The 13601-nt window shown below is 41.3% G+C and overlaps 1 protein-coding gene across 1 annotated transcript; it reads left to right on the top strand.

Annotated features, from left to right (window-relative positions):
- The first annotated feature begins 407 nt into the window (after positions 1–407).
- LOC141301419 (1-acyl-sn-glycerol-3-phosphate acyltransferase epsilon-like) lies at positions 408–11065 on the top strand. The gene is made up of 5 exons (XM_073831651.1): positions 408–1920; positions 2180–2249; positions 2397–2512; positions 2636–2725; positions 10901–11065. The coding sequence occupies exons 1-5, from the start codon at positions 1702–1704 to the stop codon at positions 11063–11065; spliced, it is 660 nt and encodes a 219-aa protein (XP_073687752.1). The 5' UTR covers positions 408–1701.
- The last annotated feature ends 2536 nt before the right edge of the window (positions 11066–13601 follow it).

The raw sequence follows: 13601 nt of genomic DNA, 5'->3' as shown, positions 1-13601 counted from the left end.
GCTCCAGTCCAGTGCGTTACATGACTGCCCCCTACTGATCATGTCTTTCCTATGTCATTGTATTTTCCGTGTTCCTTTGGAATACACCGGCGTCACGCGAGACCACTTTACTTCCCGCGCGCATTTTAAATGGCCAGATCTGTAAATAAACGTATAAATAAAAAGTAAATAAATAAATAAAAACTAAATTAAAACCTAGAAACAACTAAACAATAGTTCAAATTTTCTTCCTTTTCCCTTACATATACAAAAATTATATTGTTGGAGCATAACCAGAAAAAAAGTTATCCATGAAATGTAACAACAAATGTATTCATTTGTTTTAAAGACTTTTTCAAAACTTCTATTTCTGATAAAAATAAATTACATTTTGGTATGCATTTAGCAAATTTCTGTTTATGAATATAATATTTGCCTTGCAAAATGTCAAAGTTAACAATGTACTCAATCATTTTACTGTTATGAGAATAAGTACAGATAACATCTTTAAAAGAAAGCATATAATAAAAATTTCTTTGCAGAAAAAGAAAGGTGGTAACATCAGACCAAAAACTTAGAGACAATTCACAATTATAAAACAAATGACACAAGTCTTCCTCATGTGTGTTACAGAAACTGCAGGTATTATCAATGTCCATGAATTTAGAAAGAGCTACTTTACATGGACAAATTTCGTGAAGTATTTTGAAATGCACTGCTTTAAGGCTACCGATGGGGAGGGGAGTCACACGATGACGCATTGACGTGGGCGCGGTGTCTGACGTCACATTTGGATGTGGGCGGGGTTGGATGTCCACCGCAGGCTGCAGCGAGCCCTACTTGGATTAGTGCGGAAATACTTTTTTTATTTAGAATCTACATTTGGATAGGAAAATTATATATTTACAGGAAAAATTCATCAGACATTAATTATAAAATAATTTGTTGATGCAGAGAACATGATTCAGTGTTTTAATAAATTGAAACTCTCAGTAATAATAAAAGTAGTAATAATCGAGTTCTTGAGTTACTCTCTGCATGTAGGCAAAGACCTTTCGCCGAAAATTTCGTAACACCGGAACTCGTGCTTCAGCCAATCAGCGAGCATGATACAAGCATGTGGCTGATGACAGTACTGAAACATGGAGGCTGGAAGTCGTGTGTGACTTTTAAGAGCGAGCAATGTGGCAGGTTTTATTTGTAAGACGCGTTTGTTTATATGTTGTTATGGTATAAATGAGAATGTTGTAAATTTGGTGTTCATGCTTAAATCAGCTTAGGTTTTTTTTATGTCAGTGAAGTGTCCTCTGGAGGTGTAGTAAGTGAATTGCATCTGCTTCTAGTCATTTTTTGTAAGTAAATTTAGAGTATACTCTTCGCAAGGTGTAGCAGCCAAAGTTTATGTCTGTTTAATCTTTCAGTTTTATGATTTGTGCATTATTAGACCAGAAATACAGTAAAGGAAGTGCGCTGCATTAATGGGGATGACATGCTTAAACCTGGAGGAAATTTCCGGAAGACGAGCAGCGTGAAATTTTTTATGAACTTTTTTTTCCTCCTTGACCGAAATTATTTGCACAGTTATTGGGTGATTAACAACTGAAACCGACTGAACTGGGTAAAAAGATAGATGCATGTCGGGAAGGGTCACTGGGGAAACTGACTTAATTTGAGTTGCAGGTGTATAGGGATCAGACTAGCTTAAGTCATTGTCCTGTCAAAATGCTGCTGTCTCTAGTAGTGCACACGTACTCCTTGCGGTACTGGCTTCCAGCGGCGGTGATGCTGGGCACCGCTCCTGCTTACCTGCTGTCCTGGAGCGTCTGGCGGCTGTTGTCCACTGTGCTGCCTTCCAGACTTTATCACACTGTGGATGACCGTGTGTATTCACTGTATCAGAGTATGGTCCTGTTCTTCTTTGAAAATTACACGGGAGTGGAGGTTAGTATGACTTTTTTATTTTAGTGCTTTTTTTTTAAAAGCTTTTTCTTCACTAACTACATGTAACTTCTAAATGTTTTTTTTCAACTGAAAACAACGGGCCCCCTTCTTACATGTCTATGTAACATTGGCATTAACCAAACCTTATATAGTGTTTAAATTTACCACTAGTTCATACGTTTAATTATGATTAATTCTTGTTCTAATTTTTTAATTTGTTGTCTAATGTATTGAATTATTCATGGAAATATCTGTCCAGATTGTCATTTATGGGGACATTCCAAAGAAGAAGGAGAATGTGGTTTACCTGTCAAACCATCAATCCACAGGTAAGTCTCGATGCTCTTACCTATAAATGTTCCAAAATAGTTGGGATGCAGACCATGTAAATAATATAGTACCACATTGTATATCTCAGTAGCATGGTATCTGACAGCATCACTGTACCATTTGTAGTGTTATATTCTCCATTGCAGCTGACTGGATTATTGCTGACATGTTAGCCATTCGACAAAATGCACTTGGACATGTAAGATATGTCCTGAAAGATGGTCTGAAGTGGCTTCCTTTGTATGGATGGTATTTCTCACAGGTAGTGTACACATGTACATGAATGGTTTTATAAACAATTTACAAAAACGTTTATTCTGCATGTTACATTAATAGCACCTGTTGTATGTTTGTGATTTGTGACTATGATTGATGTGATTCACAGCATGGAGGTGTGTATGTGAAGAGAAGTGCCAACTTTGATGAGAAAGCCATGAAGAAGAAGTTATTATCTCAGAACAAAATGGGTACACCTGTGAGTATATATCCATAGCACTCACTGACTGAAAATCCAGAAAGCAGTTCTTGACAGTTATTTTATGTAATGTGTAGTCATATGTCTAAGGAAAAGGAAAGGAAAGCATGTAACCCATTCAAGTGCACACACACACAGTAGTGAACACACACACACACACACACACACACACACACACACACACACACACACACACATACACACACACACCAGTGGGCAGCCATATATCTGTGGTGCTCAAGTTCTCTGCCAATGTCCTGACAATTGTTTTCACACTTTACCGCTCAGTCTAATCTGTGCATAATATTGACTCAGTATTTAATTCAAATGTCCACCTAATCTTTAATATTTGCCCATTTCTCTATGATACAAAGCTACAGCCACTGTAATTTTTTTAATATGTGGACATTAGCGTTGGGCGATTATGCTCAATTTTCATATCTTCCTGTCATCTACCTGTGAGGTCGCAAAATATTATTGTGCTAATTCCTTTAATTATTTACTTACTTAGTTTCGTTGACGGAAAGTGAACTCCAGCATAAGGCTCAAAGCAGTTTTAATATGATTTAATTTAACATCATGACAATTTAATAGGAACATTGTAAATTGCTAATTATAATTCTTACATTTCCTTAGGTATTCAAAAAGCAGCTACAGAAAACGAGCAAAAAACATTTACATTATCAAACAACATCAACGCTGACTAGTCTAGCCTAGTCTAGTGTGAGTTCATGCACTTTAAAAAACACTCTCGTGATAATCAGTGTCATCATCTACACCATATGCTGAATAAATCTCTTACCCCTTATTTACACGTCTGTATGTTACGTTTTGTGTTTTTAACCTCATTCCAAATTCCAAGAAAAGAGGAAATCAACAATAAAACAGGAGAAAGTATTAAATTCTTACTGTATTACTATACTATATAGCAGTAAAACACATGTGAACAGTAGCCAACTTTTTGATCAGTTCATCAGTAATATTCAGGAAATAATAGATATTGAATGGATGTTTGAACTTATTTGCACTTTTTTTGTCTTTTTATCCTCATTCCGAATGATCAGAAAAAAGGAAACCAACAATAAAACAGGATAAAGTATTAAATTATTACTATATTACTACACTATAAATTAGGAAAATGCTTGTTAACAGTAGCCTTCTTTTTGATCAGTTTATCAGTAATATTCAGGAAATAATAAATGTTAAATGAATGTTTGAACTTATTTGCACATTTTTTTGTCTTTTTATCCTTATTCCAAATGATCAGAAAAGAGGAAACCAACAATAAAACAGTAGAAAGTACAAAATTATTACTGTATTACCACACTATATAGTAGTAAAATGCATGTGAACAGTAGCCAACTTTTTGATCAGTTCATCAGTAACATTCAGGAAATAAGAAATATTGAATGAATGTTTGAACTTATTTGCACATTTTTTTTGTCTTTTTGTCCTCATTCCAAATGATCAGAAAAGAGGAAACCAACAATAAAACAGGAAAAAGTACTAAATTATTACTATAGTACTACAATATATAGTAGTAAAATGCATGTGAACAGTAGGGCTGTCCCCGACTATGAATTTTCATAGTCGAATCAGAATTTTCGAATCTTTCTATAGTCGACCGATAGTCGAATCATCTAGGCTTATGTGCGTGTGTGAATGGGTTGGGAGGGGCACGACACTATAGTCAGCAGGAGGGTAAAACTATTTTTATTTTATTTTATAAGCGACCAAAACTGCCTGCCAACTGACAGACAAACTTATTTAGGTTTAAATAAAAACACAGAACGCGTCTTTTAGTTCTAAAAACGCGAGGCGCACAGTACTGCCTTTTTTGGTGACTTTTAAGCCTCGTTCAGACTGTCAGCCCAAATCCGATTTTGTCTAGATCTGGATGGAATCAGATTTGAATAACTGACTGTCCACACAGTCATATCGCAACTGTTCAAATCCGATTTGTGTGTCCATAAGCGTTCTTTCGTTTTACGGAATGTGCGTTGGTTTCTATGGCAATGCCGTTGCGTTATTATGCCAACGCTAAAAACAATAACAGCATTACAGTTTGCAATATAGATGCTGTCTTGCGATATGACAACGTTGCCGTCGCGCTGGATTATATTTTGTCTTCTAAAGCAGCGGCAGAAACGCAGGAAGCTGGATTGGGCGACATTATTCTGTGCTGCCGTCTCTGCTGGTATCAAAACTCAAAGAGGTGCGTATACTAGCTGTATATGTCACAAGGAGAGTCAGAGACGTGCGGATCCATTTGCAGCATTTATTTAGAATCGTCAACAGGCCAGAATAATCACCAGAAAACAGGAACAACGTAGGTAATCCGGGAAACAGTTCAATAGACAGGCAATGGTCGCAATGGCAGGAAGCAGGAATAGTCAACGGGGTACACAGTCCAGAGTCATACACAGATAATCCAACACAGAGAGAAACGCTTAGAATTACGACCATATGGAACGATAAGACTTCGCAAGGTGGCTGTGTGTGTGAGTGGCTTAAATGCATGTGGGTAAATGATAAACAGGTGTATGCAGCAATCAGTTCAGTGGGAAACGAGGAGCAGCTGTGTGCAGTGATTGGTGCAGTGGCTTATGGGGATTGAAGTCCAGAATGTGTGTGCAAGAGTTCATGATGAGATAGACCAGATACGTGACAGAGCCCCTCCCCAAGGAGCGGCTTCCAGACGCTCTAACCACATAATACAACCTGGAGGGTGGTGGAGCGGAGGCGGAACAGGGGGAGGGATGGAGGGCCAGGTCCATGTAGGGGTACTGGAACCACGAACTGAGGCGGAGCCGACGGAGGGAGAAGCCATGGTGGGGGAAGGGTTGGCTCCTGCATGGGGCCGACCGACGGAGGTGGAGCCGGTGGAGCCCGAGGCGGAACCGGAGAGTCGATGGTCCTAGGTGACACCGAGGATCCGGAGGGCCAAGGCGGAGCCCAAGGCTCTGGCGACCCCGGCGGAGATGGAGGTCCGGAGGTACGCAGCGGAGCCGGAGTGACAGAGGATCGAGGCTGTGCCCACGGGAGGGAGGAGGTCCACAGAGCCGGCAGGACGGAGTGACGAGGCGCAGCCGGAGGAGTAGAGTCCAGAGGCGAAGGTGGGGCGACGACTGACCGGGGCGGAGCCGGAGAGACGATGGAGCCCGGAGGAGCTGGTGGGCCGACGGCCGACAATGGAGACGAGGGAGCACAGAGCCGGGGTGGAGCCGCAGGGTCGGAGGGCCGAGGTGGAGTCCAGGACTCTGAGACTGGAGGTGATGGTGAGGGATCCCTCAGTCTGGACACCGATGGAGACTGGCAGTCCCACGGCAAATCCTCTGCACCGAAGGTGGGATGTGGGTGAGCAGAGGGACTGTCAGGAGACAGAGGTGGCGGGACTGGAGCAGCAGGGAGGGTGGGTGGGAACAGTCCATGCATGAGCTCCGTGACCAGAACCGGGCAGACAGGAATCTCAGGACGACTGGATGGAACCAGCGGAGTCTCTGGAAGGCTGGGCCGAACCAGAGGAGGCTCTGGAAGGCTGGGCCGAACCAGCGGAGTCTCTGGAAGGCAGGGCTGAACCAGCGGAGTCTCTGGAAGGCTGGGCCGAACCAGCGGAGTCTCTGGAAGGCTGGGCGGAACCAGCGGAGTCTCTGGAAGGCTGGGCGGAACCAGCGGAGTCTCTGGAAGGCTGGGCTGAACCAGCGGAGGCTCTGGAAGGCTGGGCTGAACCAGCGGAGTCTCTGGAAGGCTGTCTTGAGGAGCGGGCTCTGGACGACGCTCTTGTGAAGCGGGCTCTGGACGACGCTCTTGTGAAGCGGGCTCTGGACGACGCTCTTGTGAAGCGGGCTCTGGACGACGCTCTTGTGAAGCGGGCTCTGGAGAACTGGACGACCCCAGCGGAGATTCAGGAGGGCTGGGCGTCTCCAGCGGAGACTCTGGAAGAGCAGGCTCTGAGCGAGCGGTCACTGGAGGGCGCTCTGGCGGCGCAGTCACTGGAGGGCGCTCAGACTGTGCGGTCGTGTTTTGGCTTGACTCAGGATATGAGGTCGCTGCTTTGGCAGGTGCTGACCGTAAGAGACCGACTGTTCGTGCTGACAGTAGTGGTGGGTCCTCTAGGCTGGATGTGAATCTTTGCCAAGCCGTGGTGAAATGTGGGTGTTGTGATTCTGGGCTAGTGGCCATCTTGTGAACAGGCTCGGGAGGGGCGGCCATCTTATGCTGTGGCTCTGAGCTGGAACTTACAGTGGGAAGATGGTTCTCTTCCACAATACCCACAGTAAAAGGAGAGCCACACAACAAAAGAGCAAGATCTATATAATATTGCAGAGTCCAGCCAGGTTCACACATTGGCATGAGGGAAGCCAATGGCTCTAAGAGTCCTCCCCGAAAGAAAATCATCAGGCACTGCTCCTCCATAGTCGACTGATTAGCTAATTCGATGAAGTCCATAGCATACTCCTCAATAGTCCGCTCATCCTGCTTGAGACGCATGATCTGTACAGTGGTGTTCGTGCTGGAACCGGATGACACCATACTCGCTGCTGGATCCTTGTAGTGGCGAAGTCTTCTGTCACAAGGAGAGTCAGAGACGTGCGGATCCATTTGCAGCATTTATTTAGAATCGTCAACAGGTCAGAATAATCACCAGAAAACAGGAACAACGTAGGTAATCCGGGAAACAGTTCAATAGACAGGCAATGGTCGCAATGGCAGGAAGCAGGAATCGTCAACGGGGTACACAGTCCAGAGTCATACACAGATAATCCAACACAGAGAGAAACGCTTAGAATTACGACCATATGGAACGATAAGACTTCGCAAGGTGGCTGTGTGTGTGAGTGGCTTAAATGCATGTGGGTAAATGATAAACAGGTGTATGCAGCAATCAGTTCAGTGGGAAACGAGGAGCAGCTGTGTGCAGTGATTGGTGCAGTGGCTTATGGGGATTGAAGTCCAGAATGTGTGTGCAAGAGTTCATGATGAGATAGACCAGATACGTGACAGTATATTGTCTTTTCCCGCTTGATTTGCAGTTCGCAACACAAGCTTGTTTCTGCAAAGACTTTTGTTATGTTTTCCACAAAAACGTCTGACGTGTTTACGTTTTATGTGGCATGAAAACGTGAAAAAGCAGAAATCCGATTTGAATAGGATTCCAAACCACATACGAATGAAGCTCGAAACGGATTTGACCAAATCAGATTTCATGTAGTTCGTTGCTGTTCAGACTACCTAACTATGATCGGATTTCAATCGGATTTGCATACAAATCGGATTTGGGCTGACAGTCTGAACGAGGCTTTAGGCCGCGATCACACCGAACGCGTTTTTGCAGTTGGAGGCGCCTCTTTTGAATGGTTTTCTGTTGGCAGTGAGCGTTCTGCGCGCTGTTTATGCGCCCCCGGCGCCTCGCGTTTTCGCCGCCTGCTGCGCCTCGCGTTTTTGCAGGAGCGCTCTGAGCGCCTGAAGTTGAAAAAAAATCAACTCTGAGCGGAAAAACGCCCAACGTCATTCGCGTTCTTTTCCATTGTCCAATCGAATGAATGGAGAGGCGGGCCTTCTGTTGTGGTGACAAGTTTACCGTTGCTTAAAAAGTCCGGAGACTGCAAGAATTAGAGGAGAAACCTTTGGTGTCTATCGTAGGTAACCCGGAGCTGTATTATTTAGGGTTTCTGCTAATATGACAGTTTACTTAACAGCAAAAAAACTAAGATTTTAGAGCGCTCGCGCTATAATCCTTTGATTTGACTGACAGGACAGCTGTTTTGGTCGTTGCTTAGCAACATAAAAAAAACGCAGCACACTGCTCTTTTATTAAAGTCACCAAAAAAGGCAGTGCTGTGCGCCTCGCGTTTTTAGAACTAAAGCCTCGTTCAGACTGTCAGCCCAAATCCGATTTGTATGCAAATCCGATTGAAATCCGATCATATTTAGGTAGTCTGAACAGCAAAGAACTACATGAAATCTGATTTGGTCAAATCCGTTTCGAGCTTCATTCGTATGTGGTTTGGAATCCTATTCAAATCGGATTTCTGCTTTTTCACGTTTTCATGCCACATAAAACGTAAACACGTCAGACGTTTTTGTGGAAAACATAAAAGTCTTTGCAGAAACAAGCTTGTGTTGCGAACTGCAAATCAAGCGGGAAAAGACAATATACAGCTAGTATACGCACCTCTTGGAGTTTTGAAACCAGCGGAGACGGCAGCACAGAATAAAGTCGCACATTCCAGCTTCCTGCGTTTCTGCCGCTGCTTTAGAAGACGAAATATAACGGCAACGTTGTCATATCGCAAGACAGCATCTGTATTGCAAACTGTAATGCTGTTATTGTTTTTAGCGTTGGCATAATAACGCAACGGCATTGCCATAGAAACCAACGCACATTCCGTAAAACGAAAGAACGCTTATGGACACACAAATCAGATTTGAACAGTTGCGATATGACTGTGTGGACAGTCAGTTATTCAAATCTGATTCCATCCAGATCTAGACAAAATCGGATTTGGGCTGACAGTCTGAACGAGGCTTAAAAGACGCGTTCGGTGTGATCGCGGCCTTAATGAAAGAGCAGTGTGCTGCGTTTTTTTTATGTTGCTAAGCAACGACCAAAACAGCTGTCCTGTCAGTCAATTCAAAGGATTATAGCGCGAGCGCTCTAAAATCTTATTTTTTTGCTGTTAAGTAAACTGTCATATTAGCAGAAACCCTAAATAATACAGCTCCGGGTTACCCACGATAGACACCAAAGGTTTCTCCTCCATTTCTTGGAGTCTCCGGACTTTTTAAGCAACGGTAAACTTTCGCCATCACAACAGAAGGCCCGCCTCTCCATTCATTCGATTGGACAATGGAAAATAACGCGAATGACGTTGGGCGTTTTTCCGCTCAGAGTTGATTTTTTTTTCAACTTCAGGCGCTCAGAGCGCTCCTGCAAAATGCGAGGCGCAGCAGGCGGCGAAAACGTGAGGCGCCGGGGGCGCATAAACAGCGTGCAGAACGCTCACTGCCAACAGAAAACCATTCAAAAGAGGCGCCTCCAACTGCAAAAACGCGTTCGGTGTGATCGCCGCCATCCCTGCCGTCAAGATGGTCCTCATCTCGTCATGCATCAGGGAAAGTGAAAATTAAATTAGTCACAGGGGTGGTTGGATTTATTCACAAACACGTTAAAAATATTTATTGAACGCTTCTTTCTTTTCACTTTTGTTTTTACTGCATTATCATAATCAAAGGCTGTATATAACTTAATATAACCGTACAAAACCAGTAGTTCTGTGTGCAATCAGACATTGAGCACCCCCATATTGGCAAAATGGTATGATGCTCGTTTCACCCGCGAAGATTCGACTGTGAGATCGGTGGTCGAATCAGGCTCCGCATATCGATGCATCGAATCTTCGACTATTCGGGGACAGCCCTAGTGAACAGTAGCCAACTTTTTGATCAGTTCACCAGTAATATTCAGGAGATAATAGATATTGATTTGAGTTTGAACTTATCAGCACTTTTTTTTATGTTTTTTTATCCTATTATTTATTTGTTCATTTATTTTCAAATAGTTCAAATATTTCCATTATCCATATCCCACTGCCAAATTCATGTCATTTTCACTGTGTTGTATATAAAGTTAGTGTTATCTTGGCTTTTTTTGAGAAAAAAAATTGGATTCTCAATGCGCACAACTTCCCAGAATACTGTGTGCCCGGTTGGTTACAGTGTTAACTTCCTTTTTAATTATATTTTTATTAAATATTTATTTATTTGTGAAAAATACTTAATCATCAAAAGTATAAAAATGTTTATTTTACACATTTTAACCCAATTTCAAATGATTTTAAATCATTAAAAAACAATATCGGCATTAAAAAACAATATCGGTTGATCACTACCCATGACACTATTTGAGCTATCCAGCTGTGTCATAAATGTTCCTGTCATACTGTGGGTTGGAGCCAAGCCCTTTCCCTTTCATCAACAAGGAGATGGGATTCTGTATTGCTCCCCATATTTGATATTCCTGAAGTCTTGTATTTTTACTCCATGATGGAACTGAGAAATTACTTAGAATCCCTAGAATCTATTACTGACTGTGATGGACTCATAATTCACTTAGATTCTGAGTTCTGCAGTTTTATGACTCAAACCGAATGACCAATATTTTTTTTCATACAGATGTATCTTGTCATCTTTCCAGAGGGAACCCGCTACAACCCTGAGCTCCAGAAAGTTATCAATGACAGTCAGGCTTTTGCTGCTAAAGAAGGTATTGTTTCTTCTTTACAAAGCCACCTCTCAGATATGTACTTTTGTACTAAAGTCACTATGAAACAGAAGTAGTAACAGCTGTTCTCCGTACTGTGACTTGCATTTGAGTGTAACAGGTTATTGGAAAAAATAGGGCAAGGGGTTTTCTGTTGGATGATTTTGCACTTTCAACATTCTACATAAATTCAAGCTTGCAGAGGTGGGGTTTAAGCAGACTATTGGAGAAGTGCTGCATGCGTCACCAGAGGCGCATGACACAAGTAATTTCACTGGGAGATCCAGTTATAACATTTTGATTTAAGTATTCACAAGGTCAAATAAAAAAAGTCTGAAAGTAGTACGCATTTAGAAAATAGAGTAAATTTTAATTTCATGTTGACTTAAAAAAATCATCAATCATTAGTTATTTAACATTGTGTTTCTTTATATTATTATGGTGTTATTTATTGATTATCAGCTGTTATTCAGGATGATTTAGAATATAGTGAACAACACCAAACAACAAAATTCACTTCTATGCAATATTTGAAAACATGACATTCACTATTATTTGATATATCTCTGGAAATCTGGAATGCAAACTTTTGCTTTGATTTTAAAATAGGTCTACTTTGATTTAAGGGTTGAGGTCGAGATTTGTATATACAGCATGTTTTTAGAGTGTTGAGTATTGTAGCCAATAACAGTCATGATGAAAGCAGTAAAAAAAATCTTTTCAGCAGTATTCACTGTCGTTTAGTCAGAATGAGCTCAATAATGGTCTCCTTCAGAGGATCCAAATCCCAATTCTACTTTATACCCCTTTACCTACCCCTACGCCTTCCCATTGTTCCATGAAACAGAGTGTCAAGGGATAGGGATGAAAATATTCCACTAAGAAATGAGACCCCACTACTTTATCATTACACTACATCATATGCCGCCTAGCTCCTACAATACACAAACCATGGTCTGTCTGAATACAATTGTGCATTAGAGCCGTTTAATTACCGTTCTGTTTTAATGCCCTGCTAATATTGACACACACACATATATACAGTGCACAGCATAAAATACACCCCCATCTGAATAAATATTAAAGATGTATTTTCTTAATGATCACTAATATAATTCATGGAAAGATGGCAAAATTAAAATGTAATAAAAATATACTTAATAAAAACAACAATGTATGCCAATATTTTCTGTAAAATAACTACATTAGCCAATTTTGTTTAGATGAACGACCACCCAATAAAGCATTACAATAATATATCCTTGAGGTCATAAATGCATGAATTAACATTTCTGCATTTGACAAGGGGAGCACCTGGAGGACAGCCACCTTAAATGCCCTGTTCTGTAATGGGGAGTTTTGCTCAACTCGTCTCTACAGAGTCCCCCATAGCTGTTCTAGAGTGTTAAGTTTGGTTGAAATACATGTCCACTGAAGGATTTTCGACTTGGGAGAATCAATATCTTTATGGTCATGCTGGAAAAAATGCCTAATAATGCAGGGAATGAGGGAAGGGTAGCACCTTCAGTTTCAGTTTTTTTTTTTTTATTACATCAAGCATAAAGCAAAACTCTCTCACACCTTCAGCATTATACATCCCTATATTAGAGCTTTACTACCACTGAACATCACTGTGGGAACCAGACACTTCCCACTATACTCCTTCTCTAGCAACATCAGAACAATTTGGATGCTTTTGGATCCGAAATGATTGATTTGGTCTCTTGAGACCAGAGCATAGATTCCCAGAAGAGTCTATATTTTGTAAAAATGGGCATTGGAAGAGGTTAAATTAGTTTATTGTGTTTTGGCTCGGTAGGTTATTCTAGTGGTAACAACATGCCATGCATGTCACTTCTGGATTCTAAGCCATTGCATTCAAGAAACTACATGCTTTCCTTTCCTTTCCTTTGACTGCCTGCCTGTTAATCATTTTTAAGTTAGATTAGTGTAGTTTGCATTAGGGATGTCCCGATCAGGTATTTTTTTCCCTCAAATCCGAGTTCAAGTCAGTTGATTGAGTATCTACTCATACCGAGTCCCGATCCAATACTTATATAATACATAAAAAAAGAAGAGTGAAGAAACAGATCCAGGATGTTCCTTATTTTTTTCATTTAATTCATCTTATTTTAATATTCAACAACTCTGTTAACAAACAGAGCACTTCTTTGAGGTAGCTTGAACAATCAAGTAATAAATTACATAAATTCTTCACTTCTGGACTTAAGTGCAGCAGTAAATCTAAAAAAAAAATCTTATATTAAAACAAATAGCACCTCAATTTAAAATACCCGGCAGGCTTGGAAACAAATAAAAAAAAGTGCCACAGTGTTTGCTGTGTTTCTGTGTGGAGCCAAGAGGTCTAACTCTGTGCCACCTTAAACTATAGATGTGTTAAAAAATAATCAAAATATATATACCAGAGGTTGCGTTAGACTGTTACATTGCCCGCCATTTTGAAAGACAGGGTCGTTAAAATTCTGTCATAATTCATTATTATCCGTCATTTTAATTTAACAGTTAACAGTTTTGTTTTAGTTCTGGAGCAAGTGCTCTGTTGCCACACTGGAGCGCACTCACGACCAACTGGACAGGGGTGGGAATTACAGC

Source organism: Garra rufa, chromosome 25, assembly GCF_049309525.1.
Source record: "Garra rufa chromosome 25, GarRuf1.0, whole genome shotgun sequence".
Classification (NCBI taxonomy): domain Eukaryota; kingdom Metazoa; phylum Chordata; class Actinopteri; order Cypriniformes; family Cyprinidae; genus Garra; species Garra rufa.
The sequence above is the reverse complement of the archived record's forward strand: the minus strand, read 5'-3'. Positions and strand labels throughout refer to the sequence as shown.